Source organism: Anser brachyrhynchus (assembly GCF_964034855.1).
Source record: "Anser brachyrhynchus genome assembly, chromosome: 3".
In the NCBI taxonomy this organism is placed as follows: Eukaryota; Metazoa; Chordata; class Aves; order Anseriformes; family Anatidae; genus Anser; species Anser brachyrhynchus.
The window spans coordinates 86,899,464-86,925,049 of NC_137696.1; the positions used below are offsets into that span (position 1 = coordinate 86,899,464).

A 25,586-nucleotide genomic window follows, 5' to 3' on the forward strand; every position below is an offset into this window, starting at 1 on the left:
TTTGTTTCCTGTATGAACATGGACTTCAACATTTAACTCCTCACCTATTTCAGTTGTAATAATGATTTAAAATTATTTTAATACAACATTTTTTTAAGCTTGAGATAGTAGAGCCCTTCTTAATTGTTCAGTCTGTCTTCAGAGGTGAAATGTTATGGGGTGTGTATGTAAAACAGTTTTTATTTTTTGTAGCCATGTGTGGATAAAATTCGAAATCTTTTAAATTCAGTGCTTATTTTAATAAATATTCTTACTTTTGAGAATCCAGGAGGGTTGAGACTAGGATTAGCAAAAAGCAAGATGAGCTTAAAAACCCCATGACAGTTTTGAAATCGTATTTTTTTCAAAGCTATTTTAACTATATAGTGATAAGAAATAAAAGAAATCTGATCACTTATTCTGATTTAGAAAAATTTGCATAATTCTGATGGATTAAGTTACTGTAGTTTAATTATACTATGGAACTAATACGCAAGTATGAAGAATATTCTTGTACTATACTAATTGTTCAGTTCTTTCCAAATCTGTGACTTTTGTTTTGTATAGAAATCAAGTACAGGAGAACATTACTGACAGCAAAACTAGATTTAGATCCTTTTGCATACTGTTGAATTATTTTGTTTGTGTGCTGAGGTGTGTTTGCAAGCACTTGGAAATCCTCGCATGAAACGTGCTGCAAAAATGCATTTTGTTGTTACTGCAGCTGTTCATCATGGTTCATGGATTGAAGATAGTAGAAATTAGCCTGAAAGGAATGCAAAACTTTGTCCAAAGAAGCAAGATGAACTTTGGAAACTTTCCAATAGACCATCAGCTGAAATAAGACTGCTGATACTGTAAAAATTCATAGTCAAAATATATTCAGGGATATAGCCATTACCTACATTAGCCTTGCAGTAATACCTCGGTATCTAAAAACTTTTCTTTGGGTTTTAACTGCCAAACTAATATTTTTTGACTTGCTTTTTGATACATTAGTAATTGAGGTGTGATGGCGAGGTCCAGTGACTTTTTTATTTTTTTTCCCCCACAAGTATGAAGCTAAACTGATCTGTTTAACAGGAATCACAATCCTGGCTTCCCAGGCTTTTTCTTATCTGCCAGTGTAGTTTTTTTGAAAGCTGGAAGCTAAATTATACGAATAAGCATATTAATAACTAAAACTTAATTAAGAGTTAGAGAATTTATGAAAGAAAGTCATCTAGTTAATATGCATATTCGTATAATTCAGTTTTGCAGCTCTGGAGGAACAGTCTTTGACATGAAGAGGAGGCGCGGGGAGAATTCTTTACCATGATTCTTGGCTGGCAGATTGGACTGCTTCTTAACTGAGTAGACATGGATACAGTCTGTTTGTGATTCCTTGTAAATATGCGATCTACAGGGGGAATGATTATCAGGTAAATACCTCTTGCTCTAGATTTTCTCTTCTTTTGCTATCTAAAGGGCTCAATGTTCATCATTACAGTTGATTTCCCACAGTAGATGTTTTTGACTTTCTAATTTGACCCCTTCTGTAAACACCTAGGGGTGTGTAATGTCAAACTGATGGGGACTGGTATGATACTAATGTGCTGAAATGTTTTTTTTTGACAGAAGTCTTTGTGGGAATAGAAGTAATGTTTCATGGGTAGAGGAGAAGATGCTTCCCAGGCATCTTGCTAGGAAAATGAACAGTCAGGAGCAACTGCCCAGATAGCCCACTAGGAGAAGTTAGCATGCTGCCTGTTTCAGAAATAATGTCCTGGACGTGAGAAACTTCACTGCAGCATCTTTAACTAAAACTTCTGTATTTTGATGTCGAAAAGTCTTGACAACCTTTTTTTTTTTTTCCTTACGAAGTGTTGGAACAGTTAGAACATAGTGCCATTACAGTTCCCTTCATCACCTGAATGTAGTTGACAGGTAACAGCAAGCCTCTTTGCTCTAGTCTCAGGTGTTACACAGCAAATCCAAACATGTTTTGACTCCCTTAGTGCATGCCCTAATGACCATAGCCTTGAAGCAATATTAGCTGACACTTAGAATCTCACTTTGGGAAAAAAAAAAGAAAAAAATCTCCAAGTATTTTGTAAATAGGACAAAAAGTTAGAATTCCGAGCCAGAACTTTCAAACTTTTCATGGGTCAACCAGATCTTTTACTGTTATTAAGGACTACCATCTGTTCTATTCCTCTGTAAGTTGTGTATTTCACAGGAAGTACAGAGTGTAATATTTTAATGCTTCTAAAATGGGTGGTTACGTCTCAACCAGTCTGGAAGAGGTGGTTACTGCTAGTGATTTGCTTCATGATTTTGAGGGCAGGTGTCTTATGGTCATCCGTGAGACAGAGGGAAACCATTAAACCTCATGGCTGATATACTTAGCAAGGGTAATATTTAAGTATGAAAGTACATTGATTCAAATATTAGTGGCTTCATTTTTCTCTTTCTAACGCCCCTTTTTCTTACAACATTTAACCCATATACTTAGTGTTCTGCCTGTGGACATGTCTTGATGGATATAGGAAAAAGATTATTTTTTATTTTGCAGCAGCATTTTATGTCCTTAGGGACAGGTGTCATGTTTGCTTTCAGCCTTCTCTTTTCCCACATTAAAATACCACTTTGTTAACTTTTTCCCTATGGTCCATTTTTTTTATACTTCTGACCATTCCTGTCATTCTTTGTCATGCTGACCCACGTTTTTCTGAGGCATTGGTGCCCAGAATTGAACACAAGTCTCTAGCTGAGGCCATCCCAGTGCTTAACAGGGAGAAATTAGTTTCGTATGTCTTAAGGCTAATGTTTCTGCTTATATATCTCAATATAAATGCCTTTTACAAGACAAAATAATACTAATTCAGGTTTTGGTCTGTTGCTGCCTCTTTGTCTTTTTTGCTGATCATCTACTGGTGTGTATTTGTGTAATTGCTTATTCTTAATTAAGTGTAGGACTTCATTTATACTGAATGGAACAGTATTGCCCCCCCCCCCTTCCTAAGGGATAGCACTGATTTTTAAAGCTACCACCACCCTGTTACTAAATCCAAAGCTGTCACAAAACTAAGAATATGCTATTATGAAATTTAGGAAAAGTGGAATTAATTCTTATACCTAAATCAGACCTTCCAGGTGCTCCTCAATAATATTTTGCCATTTTTTAGTTAAAAAAAAAAACAACTCCTCTGAGGCTGACTTAGAAACAAGTTGCTCTTCTGTTTTACAGAAGTTTCACCAACCCCATGTTTTCTGAGTTACATCTGCGAGAACATGATGAGATCAAAAGCCAAGCTCAAAAGAAGTGATGTTTCCTTCTTCTCCCAATTCTGCGGAGCCTGCTTCTCCACAGAAAACATGATTAGTTGAACATTTTGTTATTGAGTGGCAGTCGGTAGGATTTTGTTGCCTTTTCTTTTGCTTGTTCATGCTCAGAGGCAGTTCTTGCGATGTGATCCTCTATTTCTTGGAATCAAATCTAAGCTGATCAGTGTCTCTCTCTTCCTCTCTTTCAGGAGATATGTTCTCTCTCTTTTTCTGATAAGCTTTGGAATGTTTCTTGGCCCCTGGAGGGCTGTCTTTGAGCGTTTTGCACTCCGTCAAGTCTCTGAGTAGCTGAAGATGGCTCTTGCCCAGATCTGGTGATAGCCACCGGGGTCAGGGGGGCGTAGGGTTGAGGCTGTGCCCACCCACCCATCCCTCCTGCTAGGGTTCAGAATCAGACCCAAGGACGCGGTGATACGCTGCCGCTTCTCCTTCCCCTGAAGTGATGGGCAGAGGGGTGTGGTGGGAAGAGCTTGGTGAGTACAGATGGTACGAAGGTTGTGCAGAGCCTAGCTACTAAGAGCGTGTAGTTACCCTGGATCCCCTAGTGCTTGTAACTCTGGGCGTAATAGCAGCTCTGAGGACCCGAGGTGCTCCTGCTGAGCTGACTGCTCCTCTGCCATCTCTGCGCCGTGTTCACCCCCCGAGGGGTTGCTCACCCCCCATGGGGGGTTGTTAGCTCAACAACAGCGCAGAAAGTCCACCAGTCTGCCTCAGTTCTGGCACCTTATCCAAGGAAATATCCTCACGAACCCTGGAGTGCTGAGTTAAGCAAGCTTCAATACGCAGGTGACTCACCTTGCTTTCCTACTGCTGCGCCTTAGCTGCTGAGTTTGTTTGAGGCCTGACCTTATTCTGTAAAAGCCTCATCTTGCCATACAGCTAAGGCTCAATTTAAGCTAGCATCTGGATGAAGTCCATGGATAACTGAGTTGATTATATTCTTAGGCTGCAATAATCAAGTGAAATATTCTCTGCCTTGACTCTCCTACTGTCTCACCTCACAACCTCATCTTCATCCTACGACCTCGAGCACTTTGCTCCTCACTCTCCCCAGTCTCTACTTGTTTAAAATCGACAGCGTTACAGGGAGAGGTTACAGGGTGCCTACTGGAGGAATGGAGAAGCCTGTATGGGGGGAAAAAAAACAACACAAAAGCTTGGCTTGTTTGTCCAATTGTAAGCAGTGTTGTTTCCTTAATTCTTTCAGACTTGCACCTTTCCTCAACCCTCAAAACCTAATTGTGTGTGTATATATATGTCATTGTGTGCATCAAACACATGCCGCCTATGCAAGAGACCCTGCTGCACCTGGTCAGGTCTTTAAAATCAATAAACAGTTGAAATTTCTTACAGTAAACAACCAAACCAAGCAAGGTAACTGGAACCAAATTAGTGTGTATACTTCCTATGTGCTGTGAAGCTAATGCTTTTGTAATTTTGAGTAATGCACTCTAACTTTTTGTCTTTCTTACCATACAGAATTTTTTTTAAACTTCTCAAAGTTATAGTGATATAATATCACGCTTGGGATACCAAGTGTAGAAGCAGCATGCAGCTGATTTCAGTTCACACGGTTACTTGATGGTATTGTGCATTCTGACATTAGCAGCTCCGAACCAGTTGTGTATGTGCATAACTCTCTTAATCAGATAATCTGCAAGAGAGAGTTTCAAAGGGCAGGCACTGGTTTCACATTTGACTTCTTTTTTTTTTTTTTTTAAAAAAAAAATCTTTGCTGTTGCCTGCTTTTTGCTTTTACCTTAGCAGTCCCTACTGGCATTGCACTTTGGCGTTCTGTGAAGCAAGTCACAGCCAGCTTCCTTTATTTCAAGGTCCTCTTAACCCATTATTCAGAACCCACACAGCATGCTGGCCAGGCATGTGTGGCTCTCTGTCTTCCCTGCTGAGTCACCTGTGTGCTGTTGCACCTACTGGTGCAAACAGAAATAATACGGGATAAGTGATGCACCAAAAGTCCGTGGAGCTTGACGTAATTAAGGTTATGGACTAGCTTTTTTCTTTAGGATATGCTGTTCTTAGAACATGACTTGGTGAGGCAACTGAGCCAATCTTAACTAAACGCAGGCTGTACTGAAGACTCCGGTTCTTCTTTCCTTTCACTCCCTGTGTTCCTTCTGCTTCCCTTGTGCTGGCTCCAGCATTGACTCATCCTATGGTGAGCTAGTTTTGGATACTAATTTGGCAGAATATTACTAATTCACGTTGTTATTTTTGCCAACTTAGTTCTGAGACTTGCTCAAGGGTAGAACAGATGAGTGCAATGGTGTGTGGAAAGGGAAGGGAGCAAAAAGGCTCCTTTCATCAGTAATACAGAGCTAGATTTGTTAAAGCAAGTTGCAAGCATTTTAGAGAACAGGTAGGAAATGCTTCTGGCTTCATTTGCAGAATTCATAGCTCAACAAGTAAAACGTCATGCTTTGATCTTCTTTGAGAAGCACTGGGATTTTGATACGCTGTTAAAATAAATCTGGTAGGTCTGGAACTTCCATAGAAATCTTCAGTTAGGTTGGTTTCTCAACGTGATGGCCTTACTGTGTTCTGTTGTGCAGAATCTGTTGTTACTCCGCTCGTCATGAAGCCTTTTCGGGAACACAAAGGTTATTTAAGTTTGAGTCTTACTTCCAGTGCTCTTGTATTGATCTCTACTGAGACTCTTCTGTGACATTCAGGATAGCTTGTACGTTTTGGTAGCCTGGTTTAGATTGAGAACAAGATCATACAAGTGTGTTTTCACACAAATATTTTTGTTACAGACTAGCTGTTTGTTCTCTCTTTTGTTAAGAAGTTTGTCCTAGATCAACTGAGAACCCTTTAAATTTGGTGCTACAAGAGTACATTCACTCTTGCACCTTTTTGCCCCTACAGTGTAAGTTTAAGTTTTGAAACGTGAAATGTGCTAGATACCTAAGTGGAGGTAAAATCCGTATGTTTAAGCATCTTGTACTGGAATTACCATCTAGATCTGGATAAAATTAATTATTGAATTTAAAATATATCTCAAAGATTCTGAGGAAGAAAAGTAAGATTCAATCAGTTCATCTGCTGAGGTAAAAAAAAAAAAAAAGTGGCCAAAGATGTTTCCATGACTTTAGTAGGCTAATTTCTTTTATACTTAAGTTTCTCTGCTGTTGTTAGTATTATTTTCCGTGGATGGAGGAAAACACTGAGTTGTTGGTCTAGAAATAAAATTTATATATTAAAAATTTTATTTGATGCTTCATAGTTCAACTTTGTCTTTAGTGTCTAGTTCACTTATTTTCAGGCCATATTTTTTTTGAAACATTTAAAATGGTGTCATAAAGACTTCTGCGAGAAGGACTTTTGTGACCGTTCAGCACAGTGATTTTCTCCAGGCTTACGATACCGTTTAGGTCCAGATTCTCATCCACATCCGTATGTCCGACACTACTTTATTATAATAAAGTGTCCTAGAGATTATTAATTTGATCCCTAATGCAAATTACATATGACCGATTTACAATTAAATATTTGATACTAGTGTACTTTCTTTTTAAATAAAAATTTTAATTACAAATAAAAAGAGCTGTAGCTTGATGTTAGAACTTTCTTGAGAGTTCTACAGTGCCTATCCCTTACTATTTCCTCCCTTCTTCCCTTCCTCCCAATCATTTCAATTCTTGGGTTCATAATATGGCCCACATATTTGGTTTTATTGGCAAAGTTGAACTGATGTTTCTTGGTATTTTGGGGAGTAGTAGTGCTGGACTGGAAGGAGTCTTCAAGCTTGGTATTGCTCATGAAGGTCATGTGTTGCAAAACTAGCCTGACTCTTGTATTGACATGTTCTGATATGCTTTTATGAAAGCTTACGCACTAATTTTTTTTTTAATTTTATTTAGGGTGCAATTTTCTTGGAAGGTGTAACAGTTAAATGTGTGACCCAGGTGACAACGCAACCAAAGTTAGGAGGAATACAGCAAAAGTGCCAGCAGTTCTGTGGATGGGAAGGGTAGGAGAACGTTTAGAACTTTGTCATTTATGCTGTCTAGAAATGTGTTATGTTTCTAGTTTTGCAGAAGGGAACGGCTCATTAAAAATGAAAAGTGATTATTCTTAGATGGACTTCTACAAAAAAAAAAGGTTCAAAAAACCTTAACACTGAAACAAATGAGGATCTTACATTGTCCTATAAAACAGAATGATCAACTGTGGATATTAAGAAACAAGATTTTCAAATTGCTTTTCCACTGAGATAACAATGTTTTTAGATGAATTGCTGCCATGCAACTTCAAAACGCAGTCTAGTCTAAGTATTTGTGTAAAATTTAGTGCTTCTTCATGCAGTAGATTTATTTATACAGCTGCAATTATGCTTCAGTTGTAAGGTATAATACTCATTTTTATGGCCAACCTGGATTTACGTCCAATGTTAATGAGAGTTTTGGTTTTAATGTCTCAGATTCTGAACTTCTTTATAAAGCTGAAGAACCAGGGAGTTGCTAACAGTGCTTCCTAACTTTCTGAAGCTCATAGTTTTTCCAGTGCTTCTAGTTTTGAATTCAAACCTCTCTTCATCTAAAATTAAAACTTTGAAGTTCTACATAATTCATTGTTTTGTCATGAACAAATACCTTTATTCTTATCAGGAAAACATTTGGTTCTTCTCCCAAAATACCTTGTTGGGGAAGATGTTCTAACTCTGCCAAGTTGACCTTGCAGCAAGTCTAGTACAAGGTGTGACTTCAGTCTGATGAAAAAATGCACTGCCTTTTGTGAGTACTTATTGCAGAACATTAATAAACATGTTTCTCTTTTTAGGTCTGGATTCCCTGGAGCACAGCCTGTTTCCATGGACAAGCAAAATATTAAATTTTTGGAGCAGAAGCCATACAGAGTTAGCTGGAAAGCAGACGGCACACGGTAAGCTCATTTTAAATGGAAAAAAAACAAAAGCACCACCTCGTAAGTTGGACGGGTGGTTTGTATTTTCCCAGAAAAGTGTATTTGCATGTACAGTGTTGTGATCCTTTGTTCAAACTTGTAGTTTTCATTGGCTGCGAAGGGGTCAATTTTTTTTTTCTGTAACACACTACAACCTGATCAGATGATGTGTTGAATCTGTTCAATGTTAGGATTTTTGGTTTGAAATGCATCCTTATCAGAGAATCTTAGAATGGCTTTGAGTGGAATGGACATTAAAGGTCATCTCGTTCCACCCCCCTTGCTATGGGCAGGGATGCCACCCACTAGATCAGGTTGCCCGGGGCCCCATCCAACCTGTCCTTGAACACCTTCAGGGATCCTTATATGTAATTTCTCCTTTTTTCTAATGTTAGCATTTCAAAGTAGAAGAAACTCCGTATGTTACCAAATACAGAGTGACAAACACTTATTTCACTTGCAACTTTTCCTAATTGATAGCTTCTACAACTGCGGTTGCCTGTTTTGCAGTTTTAGTGTTTCAGTGCTTACTTGAATTATTGATATTAACAAAACTTAATGGTCCTGATCAAAATCACTTAACATCTTTGTGAGAAGTATGAAGAGAGAGGCTGTGCCAGCTGTTTGTTCATTGAACACTGTTACTACCATAGGTCAGTTGATGGTTGTAAATGTTTTAACAAATGCATTCAGTATTAGCTAACTCCAGCATGACTAGAATATTTTCTGTGGTGCAGTCCCCAGGATAGGTTCTCAAGCTGACTAGTTTTGTGAGATTCTGATCTGAACATCATCTGCATGGTATCCTTTTGTTGCTTTCAGACTTGTATGAAAGAGCTGTGTCACACAGGGTGTCTTCCCTCTACCCCCAACAGTTTTTATGAGGTGTAGAAAGTATTTCCTAATCACATGGAAATAAACCCCCAAATGTTGGGTACACTGTTGTCCATGTACTCTTGCAAAAAGGTAGCGTGGCTCTTCATATAAGCAAATCTTCATCGAGTCAAATTCTGAAATTCCAAAATTGGAATTATTTTTATAGGATTGAATGTTCTTAACAATTTGGAACATTTCCGAAATTACAACCATTTTCTTGAGACCTTGGATGACTGGAATCATAATCAATGGGGAGAGATACTCTAACCTTTTTTCTTTGTTATTTCTGGTTTCAAAACTAAAATCAAGAATCCTAGATATTAATGGAAATGGTCTTAACCTATGTCACTTGTAGCATTTCGATCATGATCTTCTATTTTGTTGTGAGCACTCTCTTAAGGTAGCTAATAATGATACTTCTTACGTCATATTCAATAGTGTCTCACGGGAATGTCTTATTCAGTAGTGTCTCACTATCAGGAAGAACTTAAATTGTGTGATGCATCTAATTATTTTCAACACTTTGATGTTGACTTCTAAAATATGTTCTTTACATGCAGTAGTACTTAAGCAATTGTAATCTATGCTAAGTGGAATGACTTCACTTTTATTCACTTAAAGCAAATGAATAGATTTTCAACCTGCTTTGACTTGATTAGAAAAAAAACAATTACAGTGAACGTACATGTGGTAAGAGGAGGACTATTGGGCTTATTTGTGCCCTGTGTTTTAGACTAGCACGGGAGTTCAGTGGTCACATGAGCAGAAGTTATAAGGCATCAGTTATATGGGTGAGATGTGAGGAGATAAGAGTTCTTGTTTTCAAACTGGTTTTGTATAAAGTTATAGGCAAAAAGTTTTGCTTCAGCACTTAGTAATGGAAGGCATGCTCCCTTGCATGTGCCGAGACAACAAAGTAAAGTTGTAGTACCAAATCAGCAAATGAGGTAGGCTGTCTTCAAAAGTTTTTCCGTGCATTCATTGTTTTGCTAGGTTTGGTGCCTTCAATCGTAGCATGGAATAGCCTAGATAATGAAAAGTCTGGAAAATGTGGGGAATTGGATGTCTTATGAGAACTACCAAGTGGTTCCACACAGAGTAAGTCAGGGATCGGCACAGCTCAGCCAGAACTAAGCCGTCTTCCACTAAAAAAAGACCCCTCAGATGCCTCCCATCTGTGTTGTTTTTACTTCAGGGGTTTATTAGCTTGGGCAGAGCATGATGTGAAAACACAAAGTAAGCTCGCACTCAGTATGACATCCAAGCCTTAAGAAAAGGGTGGGAATGCTGGCCTTATCACCCAAATGCTTGTGCACACAGTTGGCCAATGTTAATGTGATGCAGGCTTTCTGAAAGTGCTGGGTTACAGAAACACCGTGTTGGGAGATCCAGGCTTATTCTCAGAGCAGTACCGTGCATTCAAATGCTGCTGAGCCTAAATAAATAAACTCAGGCAGCTTAAATTGACCATGCAAAGAGCCAGCTGGGAGTCTTTGCATTTATGATGCTTTTAATCCACATTCCAGATATACTATCCATGAAGTTAACTTCTAAAACTATGAAAATGTTTGCAAAGTATTAATGTCCTGTGAAGCTCAGATATTGCAATTGGTAGCCCTTGTCTTTTTGACATCTTGCTCCTTAAGGAAGCCTTTGTTTTAGGAATTGATTTATACTAGTATTTTAGTACGTATTAAAGATATTTTGTGGACATGTTTTCAAATACTCTAAGCCTGTTGCTTCCAGAAAGAGTAACAGCAAAAAATTTTGTTTTTTAAAATAATTTATTTACTGAAAGGTATTTGATATTAAAGGCAAAAAATGATTCATCTGTAACATCTCCTGTGTGCATTGCAACTGAAGAATAATCTGTTTAAAACTATGGGTCATTGACTGATGCCGTGTGGTACAATTTACAACAAATAGTAACATGTGGGGTTGTAAGCTGTTTTTCACTTTTTTTTTGTATTTTCAATATGAAAAGCCTTTCTTTGTCATGTTGTATTCATTTGGAAAAGTGAAGTTTTAGGGAATATTCTTTTTTTTCTTACTCAAATGTACAGGATGCATTCATTGCAAATAGTGGAATACTTATATATGAAATACTAGTGCACCGCAAGGACTGCCTGTCATGAAGGAAATTAAAGTGTGTATGTACTCTCTTAGAGGAATTTTAAGTATTTGGGGTGTTTTATCCTGTGTTTTTAAAATTCAGAATGAATAATTAAGAATGAAACAGAGGGAACTGCTCAGTTATATAATAATAAATAAAACACAGTTATGGAGATGATAGGTATACTCAGAGAAGAAATTGGTGCTACACAGATGCAGTGTTAATGAAATTCAGCTGAAGGAATGTTATGAAAGAGATTAAAGATGAAAACCTGAGCTATTACTTGGTCATGTAGGCACTGTGTATGATAGCCACACTAATGAACAATGAAAAATGACTGGCAATTTTTACATTGGATGTGCTTCTAATTATTTTGTTGTTCTTCAGTGGTCCGGGCTCCCTGGGTAATTAAACAGATTTTCATTAATTATTCTGAATGTTTGTGTTGACAGACACGACCTTCCTCAATTTAATATTAAGACATGAGTTACTGGAGATCCATTTACAGATACCTTACTCACTTATCTGGAAATGAAACCGCTGTTGTCACGCATCTTTGAACATATTCTGTTAAGTGCGTTAGATACAGCAGCCTAAGGCCTGCATATTGCAATGTTATTTTGCTTGCATAGTTGTTTTTGTTGTTGTTTTGTCTGTCTGTCTCTTTGGTTTAAAGAGTACTGCTGTTTCATCAGGCTGGCTGGGCTTACGGAAAAGTAGGTACTTAACTAATAACTTTATTCTATGCTTTCTCACTTGAATAAAACTCTCTCATAGGGGTTAATAACAGTATTTGCTTAGCCTGGCCAGACTTCCTATATTTCACCATTGTTAAATGTTTGCATTTTATTCTTTCAGCAGTAGTTTTCTCTAGAGGTTTCAAAGCTGAAACCCTTATTTGTAGATTGCCTTAACTGGCATATAGTATCAGTGATTTCATTGAGGACTTACATTTTTCTCCAAAGGCATCTCTTATTCCTATTGATTTCAACTGGAGCTGAACATCCTTGCTTTCTTAGTATTGCTATATTTTTCTTCCCATAATAAAAAATAATTTTTTTAAAAAGTATTTCCCTAAACAAAAGAACAGTATTTATCATTGTGCACTGACTAAATAATGTGATTCGATCAATTAAATTATTTGACAGTGATTCTATAAAACATTTTGGAGATTCTATAAAACATACTCATGGAGAAATTCACTGGAGCAGTATCTTAGGCGCTTACTGAAGTGTATGAGTTCTGAGCTTGGTTTTTCGGTCAAAACTCATCTTCCCCTATTCTAGTGGACCCCCAGGTTCAAAATCTTTGGGCTTGTCCTTGCTTACTGTGTCCTGATTTGCAGTGGATGTGTCTACACCAGTGCTCTTGCCTGTTCCGTGCCTCTCTTCCAGAGCCCTTCTTCCATGAGCACCACCCAAGGCACGTGCCTTGTTCTTGCTCCACGTTACCTTGTGGAGCAAACCAACATGTTTACTCCAAAGGGAAATACTGTGTGGTTAAATTACCTCTCCCCTCCTGCCCAGGGTGGTTTTTCAGTCTTGTTCTCTCAAATTTTGTTCTCTCAAACACTCCTGAGTACTCCTGCACTGTCTGTAGGAGCATGCAGTATATACCCACAGAACATGCTATAAAGACACTCTGGTAAATGACAGCGCAGCATGCTTTTATTTTATACATTTCTAAACTGAATAAGGACAGAAGGTATTTCAGGGCTGTCTTGCCTCCATGAGTGTCCAGAAGCATGTGAGGAAGTCCTGGTGTGTAGCACAGTTGGCTGTTGGGCTTTGATCTCATGTCTTCCTTTGGCTTCCTGGGAGGATTGTGATGTGTTTCACAGTGCTCCACAGAGCACCAGCATGGTTTGGCATGGAGAAGACATCCTAAGGCAGGTGTCCTTACATCCATACAGGCAGGCCTGGGAGACACCTAACTCCTGTTGGAGCCTGCGCCTTCTACAGGTTGATTCAGCTAGGCGTACAGTATATGCTTCACGGTTGATCCTTGGAATCACTCAATATTTCCTTCACTGAGCTGACTAGATGTCATTAGCAAAGAACATAGCAAGCTTGTTTATAAATGCCTACATGTGGACATGTATAAGTGTTCATCTCAGGTTTAGAAAAATGATCTTCAAGATAAAAGACCTTTGAAGTTCACTTAACATTGTCTCTCTTTGGAAAAATACTTCGTTTGTGCCAGTTCTTTGCCTGCGTTTAAATACTATATGGAAGCCATTCTGTTTTTGGGGAAAAACGTTTCCAAAATCATATTGTATTATTATTAAAAAATTACTTGAGTTTGCAGTTATTTTGCCTGGTTTGGTGTGAGCTCTGTTCTGTATATTTATTGGAGCAGTTGTCAAACCTCTGGTGTCTTAAAAATCATTTTTATGCTAATCTATTCATGAGGCACCGAAATCCAAAGGACAAATTTTCCACTACTAAAATCATGCCTTTTGGCTTTTTAATATGAAATGTATGTTTTATATTAGCAATAGCTACAAGGTATGGATGGCTTTACAAATGCATCCAATTTTGTAGGGCTGGGCTTGCTGAAATATTAGTTGCTAACTGAATAAGCTAATTGTTACAGTATGTTCAAGGCGTACTGTATGACTCAGTGTTATCAACTTTGTACTGTAAAGTGATTAGCCCAGGTGGTTAGCGGCTTGCTCTATCCCTTGATACGTATCTCATTAATAATGTTTGTAGCAGATGTTTGTTCTAATGAGTGGAGCTGAATGTTCAGACAGGAGTAGGGTTGGTGAAGTAATGAGACACCAGTTTTGAAAAAAAGACTGTTCCCATCAAGAAGAATAAAAAGCTTTAAAATGTCTATAGAATAATTCAGATTAATACAGTCAAAGAGGACTAGGTTTTGTAATGGTAAAATGTGACCTGAACAAATTGCAAGCTATTAAGGGGCGTGAATTATTTTCTTACATTTATGGGAGTACATTTTTATTTTTCACATCTGTATGCATGCAGTTTTAAAATTGTTTTTATTATTTTCTACTAGTGCTATGGCTGTTCAATTACGGTAAGCCAGCTATTTAGAAGAAATGCAGAACAGGTAGTTCTTGCCAAAGACTATTATATTTGAAGAATATTCATATAAATTTGATGGCTTACAGATACCTAAATGCAAAGAAGTAGATATAGCACATAAAGCATCTGTAAGAACTCCTGCTAATTGTCTAAAAGGTTTGTAACAAAATGTTTAGAAACATCTATGAAGTTAGTAGTTTTTTTAAATAATTAGCAAATTACTTTTTTGAAAAAGGGCTGTTGCCTAAATAATTCTCATTTTGATAGTACTGTAATAGAAAATACATTAAAACTACACCTAAGTGTATGATAAACTAAGTGTATGATAAAATTGGTAGCCAAATTTTAAAACTGTTTATTAATCCAAAGCATATATGTTACTATTATTTGATAAGTCACAATAATCATGTAACTTGTGATAGCTTCCCAGATGCTTTTGGTACAAATTTAGGAAATTTTCAATTTTTCTGAAAAACTTTGAAGTTTTTCCTGCTACAACCTCTTCAAGCACTTGTGAACATTGCTTGAAGGATGTCTACTGGCTGATCTTTTCACGCATGTTGTTAGAAGGTGATGAACGCAGGGATGAAAGTTTTTTCCCTGAATTTGCATGATTAAGTACTTTCTTCTTTTCCTATTCTTTGGTCCTTTAGATAGTGAGGTAAAGTGTACTCACATAACTGAGAAATATCAGATTCTTAATATGAAAAGTTAGAAGTCTTTTGAGATCTGAGTAACTTGTGAAAAGGTGATCGTTTGCTGAAGAACAACTCTATAAAACCAGAGAAAACTGAGAAAGAAACGTTCTGTTTTAAAAATTAGGAGGTAAAAGGAACTAGGCCAAAATAAGGTATCACAGAAGAAGAAAGGTCACCTGCCTGCATAAGAATCAAGAAGACATGGCTGGATGGATTCATGGAAAAGCCATCATCCCAGAGAGGCAGGACAAAGAGAATGTTGAGGTAAAAACCCAAATGAAAGACAGAGAAGATGAGAGAGTAGTAGTAATCCAAATAAAAAACAAATTATGCAGCTGAGAACTCTTTATTAAGAATGAGAGACCAGCTTGTCATGCAAGCAAGTCTGGAGAACAGAAAGGTTGTGTCATGGGAGAGAAGGTATTAAGGTGGAGTTGAACTTGAAGGAGACTCTGGGAATGAGAAGGAATCACAGAGTGTTTGAGGTTGGAAGGCACTTCTGGAGATCACCTAGTCCAACCCTCCTGCCAAGAAGGTTACCTAGACCTCGTTGCATAGGATCGCATCCAGGCAGGTTTTGAATATCTCCGGAGGAAACATAGTTTAGTTTACAGATCATGTGCAAATGACATGAACAGATTCTTATGGGTATGGAGGTTTATGGCCAGTAGTGGAAAATGCCTGAATTGGAGTTTTACACAAATGTTAGTTAATTTTTTCCCAATCTACAGGAGGAAGACGAAAAAGTAGGCTGCTGAGATTTGCCAGATGGCTTCAGAAATGCTGCTAAGAGGAGGGTTTAGGGCTGTTCATCCCTGAAAAGCATTTATGAGTAAAAGGCTTTTCTCAAGGGGGCCTTACTTTCTGGTCCTAGATGGCTAGCAAATAAAGAATTATTTTATGTTGCATTTTGCATGTTTTGTTGTTTGACTGTGTTCAGTGTTGTACATGTTTCCAGTCTTGGGGTCAGGAAGGAGCATTTGCCTCCTAATGATGTGATGAGGTGAAGAAACCATACTAGAATTACCTGGGCATTTTTGAACCACACCTTCTTTTCTTTTCTTTTCCTGTCTTCCTGTTCTCAATAATCTTAAAAATTATATATATACTTCAGATATTTATCAGTTTTGCACCATTGATTGGTAATGCTGTCTATCCCTTCCTTTGTTAGGACACTTTTTTATTGTCTGAAAGTTTGAAGGCCAGAAGTGTTGAGAGCCTTGGGTTTGGATCTGTATTAAACAGACTTTTCATGTCCAAATGAATTTATTATAGGAGTGACAGTTTTTCTGAACAAGTGGGCTTAACTCAGGTGGTTTGATTCCACGTTAAATAAGCTCTACTCATAATGTGTGTTTATGTAACTCAGCAATGGGCAGAGCCTCGGCTCTTGAATGCTAGTTAGAAATTGTGTGGGTGGGTGGGGACAGTTGCTGATCAGACACTTATTATTTTTATTGAATATCTCAAAGCAGTAATGGTAAGGGATTTTCTATTACTCCATTGAAACTTTGTCAAAATGGAATCATATTTAAAGAGATTTGGACCAGAAACCTAACTTGCTGTTCCCTTATTCCTAACTCTGCACTGTTTTGTTGCATGCTACATTTTTAAGGTCTTTGGGAGGGAAATAATTTATTTACTATGGTATATCCCCTAGTGTTCCTCCTTTATAATTGTTTTCTCTTAAAGATCTAGTTAATTTTAACTTGCTCATTTTTAAACTAGTTCTGTAGTTTTGCTTCTTACATTTGGAAGAACTTTGATTTAGGATGCGTCTGGAATCCACATGGGATTTCTTTCACTGAGTTTATTTTGAAGAATATACTTAAATGGAGATTGCATATATTCTGGATGGAAAACTGAAGTTGTGAAATCTATAAAAAAATAGTTGTAATAAAGCTTTTTTCCCCCCTCCAAACAAGGTTGAATGCTGTAAATTGCTTTTGAGCACTACAGTACTAATCAGTTGTTGAGCACCTGCAGTTGAGCTTTTAAGTGTGTAATGATAACATAATGTCAAGCTTCCCCAAGAGTATAGAGAAATCACATATACGATTCTGTATTACAAAGTGAGGCTTTTTTTAAGTTTGCACCTACTTGATTTGTGCTTTCTTAGAATAGAAAATGGTATTAACTGCCTTTCTAATGGTTGATAGAAAGAACAATCTGTAGAATTTACAGCATTGTAAATGGTATTCCTCTTAATTTTCTGAAAAAGCAGATGCCTAATTCATGGTTTTATTTTCTGTACTTAGGTAGGAGAGGAAAAGAAGATGGGGAGTAGGGAGCAGGTAAGATGTGTTTTGGGACTAGAAAGGTGGATTTGTAGTAGCTGATACATCTTAATAATTCTCTTGTAGTCTTGTTGAGCAATAATCTTTGTTAGGATTGCAAGACTGGTATAAGCCTGTTTTTTGTAGTGTTAAAATGATGAAAATAGCATCCTTACTTGAGTTTTTATTTTGAGAGTGGGGGAAAAACAAAACAAAAAACGACTTGGATGAGGTCTGATTAAGGGCACTTTATCCGTATTTAGTGTGTCCGGTATGTCAAGGTAAAGACATTCTAGCTCAAGGTCGTTTAAGGTGAAGAAGATCTAGCACAAGGTTGCCTTTGTGATCTCCACCAGTTGACATGTTGTCGAAGAATGTGTTGGTCTTTTCTCTCATTTTACCCATCGAGTGAGACTTTCTGGCAGTGTTGCAGCAAAATAGGATTTGTCAGATTTCAGTAGCCACTCTAAGGGGAGTTGCAGATAACATGTCGGTTCTGTTTGACTGTATTGGTTAGGAATCAGGAGGAGTCTGTCTTCACAGAGAGGCAGTACATCAAGTGAGGCAGTGCAGTGTCATAAGGTGTTAGACTGGTATCTGGGACTATTGCGTATAAGTATTGTTACTCTTAAGTTTGCACAAGAAAGTATTTTAAATAGTGATATGTATTATAGACCAGATCAAGCAGTTTCACACCTGTTGGGCTAGGTCGAAATAGCTGTGTTTTTTTTTTTTTTTTTTTTTTAAATCTTAATGGTTCACAGAATTGAAGGGGTTGGAAGGGACCTCAAAAGATCATCGGGTCCAACCCCCCTGCCAAAGCAGGTTCCTTAGAGCAGGCTGCCCAGGTAGGCGTCCAGACGGGCCTTGAATATCTCCAGAGAAGGAGACGCCACAACCTCCCTGGGCAGCCTGTCCCAGTGCTCCGTCACCCTCACCGTGAAGAAGTTCTTTCGCATGTTGGTGCGGAACTTCCTGTGCTCCATCTTGTGGCCGTTGCCCCTTGTCCTGTCCCCACACACCACTGAAAAGAGGTTGGCCAAATCCCTCTGTCTCCCACACCTCAGGTATTTATACACATTGATGAGATCCCCTCTCAGTTTTCTTTTCTCCAGGCTGAACACACCCAGGTCTCTCAGCCTTTCCTCACAGGGGAGATGCTCCAGGCCCCGTATCATCTTTGTGGCCCTCCGCTGGACTCTTTCTAGAAGATCCCTGTCTTTTTTTGTACCGGGGAGCCCAGAACTGGACACAGTACTCCAGGTGAGGCCTGACCAGGGCAGAGTAGAGGGGGAGGATCACCTCCCTTGGCCTGCTGGCCACGCTCCTTTTAATGCACGCCAGGATCCCACTGGCCCTCTTGGCCATGAAAGCACACTGCTGTGGTGTGGGTGTCATTTGGTTCATTTGGTGTGGGTGTCATTGTTTTTATTTTTTTACTTCTCTACCTCCTGAAGTCTTTTTAAATCATTGAATCACTTAAATCATTGAATCAGTGTATAAAAATAATAGGTACGACAGGTCATATTATCCCCAGTTTGGATCCAGATTGACTCAAATGGCCAAAGAATGCGTTCTTACTCTAGGTTGTGGTCTCATTTATACGTGCCTAAAACAGAGTCACGACTCTGAGGAGAAACCACAAATAGAAGCCGTAGCTTCTGTGTCTCTTTCTTAGATGGTTAAAGAGCGCTTCCAATATGACACCATGCCATTAAAAGTTCATTTTTTGAAATACTAGACTTGATGTTTCACAGTTTTGGAGCAAGTTTTTATGCTCATAATTCTGAGCACTTTGAAAAGTACTGCTTAACTAATTATTCATATAAAACTATTGGAATATTTGAACAGATTGTCTTTTAAGCAAGCTCTTTTGTTTATTTATAAAGAGTTAATGTATTAAAATGCGTATTATGTAGCTTGTGCTGTGAATACTAATCTTAGAGTATTCAATTGTAGTCCTAGAATATTCTAATTAGATTGAGATAAATGGTGTGCCTCCTTTTGTACCTGATGTTCAAGCCATGAATATCAGTGATTAATGATTTATTTATTAATTTTTCTTCCTCATAGACCACTTTTGAGGGTGGAACAGCGTGTCCTGTGCTGCTGGTTCTCTTGGGAGCGTTATGGGCACATTTCATCAAGTGTAATGGATTAAGTTTATTCAGGGAAGAATGATAGTAGAGTCTGTAGAGTGTACCTATACAAATATCTAGGGCAGCATTTTCCCTTGGAGCTAGTCTTCTAATCTGTGAGCACAAATGACAGTTGTACTCTTCTGTGGTTGGTGCCTGTGATGTAGACAGAATCGACCCAGCATATATTCTGGCATAAATCAAAGTTAAGGGAACCTCCTTTTTCAAAGCTGTATATGCTTTTCTTGGCTGTTACATAGTGGACTTCCATGAGAAACAAGGTTCTCTTGTTTGGGGAAGGGTGGAATGTAATTATTTGTCATTTGATACTAAGGTTTGGTTTGGTTTTTAAATACCTCTGCATAGCTGCTGCGTTACATTTTTTGGGTTCTTTGCTTCAGGCATGAATTTCCCTTTAAATCTACAAGATATTTTCAGACTAAAATTTGTGGAGGAGGAATGCAGTCAAACAAATTCAGTCAAGCTTTAAGCTGAATATTTGCAATAAGTAATAGAATTTACTTTTGAGAGAATTCACTAGTTCAGTCAAGCTTATGTTACGAGATTATTCAAACAAGTGACAACTTTTTAGAAAAGTAATCGGAATGTTATGCTGCACAATTGTTTTCCAATAGTGTTCTTCCATCCAATGTAGAGATGTACTTTACTTTAATATGTACCTGACCACTTACCTTCATTAAAGTTTGGGTGAGGCATAGAGAATCTACTCTTTAAAATAAATCTGCTAGTATACAAGTTCTGTTACTGGATCACACGTTTTCTAACCGGCTAACAGTTCTTTTGTTTTCAACACCAGATACTTCCTATTGAAGTATTCTTAGAGTTCATTATATATTAGTTATGAATAAGTTTACCCTTTGTAGTAGGTCAAATAATGATAACAAGATAACTTCAAATTTAACCCATAAGGTTTAATATCCTTTAAGAAATAGTGCTGTGGATTTTTTGTGTCTTTAACTTAATTAAAACCTTGGAAGGCTGTCAAGAAAAATGCTGTAACGGGATAGTCTTCTTTTGACCTTGCTAAATTCTTGGTTTTAACAGCGCTGTTGCAGAGTTTCACAATCTAATAATACTTCAGATAGAAAATATAGTTCTGCATTGGTTTTTAATTTGCCATCTGTTAAATTAATTAAAGGCATTTTTATCCTTGATTTATAAAACAGGAAAAACTGAAGTTTGAACTCAGTTTAAGTTACGATATTTTATTAGGAGAAAAAATACCAGCTTCCACGCTTCTGCATTTTCCTGTGCTCCAGAGTATTACCATTAGCTCCCCCTTTATTCAAAAACTGTTTCCTTATTAATGCTGGTGCACATATTACTCCAGGTGAGGGGATGCTAGTAAATTGTGTAACGATGCAACATTATTTCTGTGTTATGCACTGTGCTCTTAGTTGTGTGACCTAATGATTTGTTTGCTGTTTTTTGACTGCAGGAGTGTTCCTGTGGTCTTACTGACCTCTAAAATGTGGCTGCTGTATCGGCTTTCTCAGCCAGCAGGGTTAATTCAAAAGCTTGTAAGGGGGAGTGTGTGGTCTTACCTATCTCTTCCTGCCTGTGTCTCCGTACCTTCTGGGTATTGAAACCTGCATTGTTATTGTAGTTTGGGGCATTCTGTATTAAGTGGTGTAATCTGCAGATTGACTGCTTCACTTTTTATGATGTCTTAATGGTCACAACACATCTCCTCTGGACCCTGAGTTGTCAAGGGAAGCAAACGAAAAGGAAAACTTGCATTCAGAGTTGAAAGGAGAGCGGTGGTAGGCATGAGGAGAAAAAGAAAATGGTGTTGAGTGAGGTAACAGTGGAGGGGACCAACAAGTAGTATAGGTTATGAAGAACAATAACTTGTATAAGCTATTGGATATCTGTTATTCTATAGTGGTAACTTGCATCAAGTGTATATATTCAGGGGAATACCAACTTTAAGAGGTTTGTGGTCTCAGATAAGCAAAAATAGGCATAGCACTTTCACTGTAATATGAGGTGATCAATAAGATGAGATTTTTTTGTTTTCCCATAATAGCATCAAGTCAGGGTGGTAAGATGGAATAGCTTGAATGTGTGATTCAGAACATAAAGCTGAACGTTGGGAAACTTCAAAATTCTCATGAAATTACATATTGGTATAGCAGATAAGCTAGGATAATTTTCTCGACTATCGTGAGTATTAGAAAGCATTATTTTGGAAAGATGCAAAATAAATTTTGAGGGTTAACTTTGTTTTCATAACAGCTGAAGGATAGAAAAATAGTATGGAATTTGTGTTTTTAAAAAAATCACTACAGGATTGTTAAGATAAACTTCTGGGTTACTGCTGAATCTGCTGCAGATACTCAGCTTAACTAGAATTGTCATGTGAGCACGCTTTAATATCTAATGCAAATTGTGTGTCTAGATCTCCACTGATGTAGTAAGAATTTAGGCAACACAATTATTGAAGCCTAGGGAGCTATTAATTTCACCCTGAAGTAGACACCTTACAAATCTGAAACTTAATCAGAAGCTGAATTCCACCTTTTCTTTCCAGGGATTAGTTGGTGGAGAATTTGACTACAAATTGAGGTGCTTCTGATTGTAATAGGAGATGAACTTATTTACTAAGTAGCAGTATATAAGGCAGTATTTTAATATTGAGGAAATGAAAAAATAAATAAAATCTTAATTGTAGAAGATAAGCTTGGTTCATTGATGAAAAGGCTTTGCTTTAAATTTAAAGCATTGTGGATGCAATGAAAGGTAACAGTAGATCAGTAATGTTTCTTTCTAGGTTGACAGATTTGGATAAACTGAGGGAACTAATTAAAGGGGTCAGGAGGAGTGGGGAATTCAGTTTCCAGTAGAGATGAGTTTCATTTCTTCTGAGTGCATCCATTTCAGTTGCTGTTTATATGCCGTGTAAAGGAGTTTTTTTAATTATTTTTTTAAAGGAAGGAATAGTGTCAGATCTCATGCCTGTGAACCTTGGCAAAATTTTGATTTATTACAGAGACTGGATCTAATGAAGTATGCTTGAATAGCAAGGCAGGTAAAGAATGGATTGAAAGAAAATGGCAGTGGGTGGTTTTGGAAGAAAGTGTATGGAAAGCCACAAGCGGAGGTCCTAATATCAGGTGTTGGGCCCAGTTTTATGTTCATAAGAATTTTGAAACAGAAAACAAGTATGTTTTGACAAACAAATAAGAGAGGCAAGTCACTGAAGACACTGAGGAGCAAAATAATAAAGTGGAAGGATATTTAGTTGCAGAAAATGCAAGGTCATGAATACAAAATACTGGAGCTGGAGGCTGTTAATTGGAAGTTACTGTCAGTCAGAATCTACTTATTTTTTGGTTAAAATATTACGCAAACAGTTGATAGTAGAATTTAACCTAGAAGTATGTGAGAGAAATAGAAAGCGTTGGTATTTTCAGAGCAGTCTAACTCCCAGGGGGCCTACGTATAGTTTTCTCTCCCTTCAGATTTTTCCTTCAGAATTTGGATTATCAAGTCAGGTACATAATCCCACAGCTGCTTACGTGTAGCTGCTTCATGCTGTCAGATACACTATTTGCTTGCGCAAATGAAAATGCGCGTATGAACTTGAAAATGGTATTTGTGACATAGCTGCTAGCGTGCTGATTAGAAAGTTACTGTTTTCCTTTTGTTTGCACAATGAAAATAATATTCTGAATCTTCACATAACTTCCTGTGTTAGTGTCCCTGTGTCCAGGTTTTGTCATCCTTCAGGAGCCAGTCAGAAGCGGTGCCCATTGCCAGAAGCAATTAATGTAAGAAGAAAGCAAGCTGAGCCTTCCCCGTTTCTTGGGGCTTTAGGGTGTATTGCTCCATCTGCCACAGGCCAACTACAAACTCATCTAATTTAGACTGTTACTCTGGACCCAGCACAATCTGGATTGAGGCCAGGACGTGGAACTGAAACAGCTTAGTGACACAGATAGACAATCTCCTAGTGTCGGTGGATAAAGGGCACTGATTTGTTTTCATTCTCCTGGTGCTCTCTACAGCATTTGATGTGTCTAGCCAGAGGTTGATGCTGTCTTGTCAGAAAGGAGTGGCAGGATCCTAAGTAAAGTGCTTGAATGGCTTGGCCTCATCCTAGGTGATGTATCTAAGGAGTGGCAGCACACTCATGATTTTGAAGTGTTGCCAGTCATAAAAGGAAATTAAGAAATTAAAAATGATATATAAAACAGCATTTTGTTGTTGCCTGTGCGTCAGCAAACACGTTAGCAATACTAATTGCCATTCTGAGTTGGGTAAGGCTTATTTGTGTGGGAGGGCAAAGCTTTTACAAAGCTGAATTTTAGCCTGTGTAATGAAATCCCATGGGAATGAAGAACTGTCGTGCTTTTGCACTTAAGAGTTGACGATGGAATTCCTTAAGCTTTACCTTCTTTAATGTGCAGTATAGACACAAGCATATTTACTAAGGGGGAAAAAAAAACATCAATGCCCTGTCAAAATAATTAATAAACAGTGCTACAGCCCATCTAAAGAAATACTGTGGGACAAAAAAGCTCCTGTATGAGCTGCGTTTTTAAGCCTCCTTTAAAAATTATTACTAATCCACTTGCTATATGTAGCATGTTTTTTTTTTTCAGAAAATTCTTTTTGTGTTAGAAGAAGAGGTCTCAAATTTTGAGAAAGCTGTGCTATATGTTTTAATGTTCGTAAGGTTTCAAAACTCCTTCGGAGTAGTACAAAATTAACATATATTGCCTTAGCGATAGAGTAGTTGCTGGGATTTTGGCTGGGAGAAAGAATTTGAACATAGGTAGGGCGTACGGTAAGATTATGTCAGTTGCAAAACTCCTTTGAACGTCTAGGAAACCGATTTCACCATAAATATATACAGGCAAATGCTATGCTGAATGTTAGGTACTGTGCTGAGTACTTTCAAAGCCAGCTTTGTCGGTGCTAATCGGCTGGGAAAGAGGAATGAGGCAGCACGCTCTGGTGAATGCAGTATTGGGTTTGGAGATGTGGTTCTGCTCTTGTTCCTGACTGTAGATCGAGGGGAAACTAAGTAATTTGCCGTATTTTGGCTCAAATAAAATTTTCCCAAAGGGTACTTCACAATTTAATGGTGAAAAATACTAAACATCCATATGAAGTAGAAAAGTGAGTTTTTAACTTACTTTCAGTATAGCTTGAGTCAGCCATGGGACTGTGTAAAAACCACCACCACAACAAAAACTAAAAATGGAATTTTAATAAAATCGTTCTTCTAACGTATTTTATGCCCAACTGATGTGGACTGCATGGAGAGGATATGTGAAGGCAAACCTGGGCCTTTGAAACAATTGCCTTTACTTGGACGTGCTAGAAGTAATTGATTTCTGAAGAGAACTTTTCAAGATGATGTTTGGTGGTTGACATTCTTTAAAGTTTAAAGATTAAAGTTGTTATACGCTAGTAAGTGCTTTGGAGATCTGCCTGTCTAATGCCAAGAGATGTAATTTTTTCCTATGAAATTTTCATCCCGTTTTCTTGAATCATCTTGTTACTACTAAGGTCTGATTAGAATTAGTAATGAACCTTGCCTCAGGACCAGAAATGAGTGGAAAAAAAGGTTTTAATGAAACTTTAGATTTTATGATTTCTATGAATGCAGATATTTTATCTGCTGGTGAGATTAATCTGTGTGGACACTGTGACCCTTTTTTCTTTAACTCACTTGTCAGAACTTTTGCTGCAATGAGAATTGGTTGGTTTGTAGTGGGTAGATTGGCAGTTTGGAGAGGTGATGTTTGTCATTCAAACACGATTCTCCAGTTTTATGTATAGTTACTAAAGGTAAATGACCAGTTCTGTCTTTACTCTTCTATTGTTGCTCCAGTCTTGCTCTTTTATTCACTTGCCTTGTTTTAAATTCATACTGAGCTGTCTGATACAGGACCGTGTCATCTTGTGTACTTGCAGGGAATCTAATACAATAGGGCCTCCTTCCTAATTGGAACTTTTTGGGTGCTCACACAATGGAGATAATTAGTAATAAACGTACAACTGTAATAGTAAGTAGTGTTCACAATACGCAATACAATACATGGCAGTTAAGTTCCTGTATGCCATGTTAGTTCCTATTGAACGTATTTGAGAAATGGACGTTATTCTTTCTTTGCCAATGTGGTGCTGCCAAGAGGCTTTCTCTGCATTCTGGTGTGAGTGCTGGTGATGCC

The 25,586-nt window shown here is 37.8% G+C and overlaps 1 protein-coding gene and 1 long non-coding RNA gene across 4 annotated transcripts in view; both read left to right on the plus strand.

Moving 5' to 3' along the window:
* Positions 1-25,586, plus strand: part of RNGTT (RNA guanylyltransferase and 5'-phosphatase) — a 187,828-nt gene that overhangs the window by 20,609 nt on the left and 141,633 nt on the right. For all 3 annotated transcript variants that reach the window (XM_080585426.1, XM_080585425.1, XM_080585427.1), the window contains 2 exons: positions 7,188-7,297; positions 8,107-8,208. In XM_080585426.1, coding sequence (XP_080441552.1) covers positions 7,188-7,297; positions 8,107-8,208 — 212 coding nt within the window. The remainder of the gene's footprint in view (positions 1-7,187; positions 7,298-8,106; positions 8,209-25,586) is intronic.
* On the plus strand, positions 1,407-5,017 carry LOC308192159. Its single transcript, XR_013948596.1, has 2 exons — positions 1,407-3,373; positions 3,495-5,017. It is a non-coding gene; the product is annotated as an uncharacterized lncRNA (long non-coding RNA).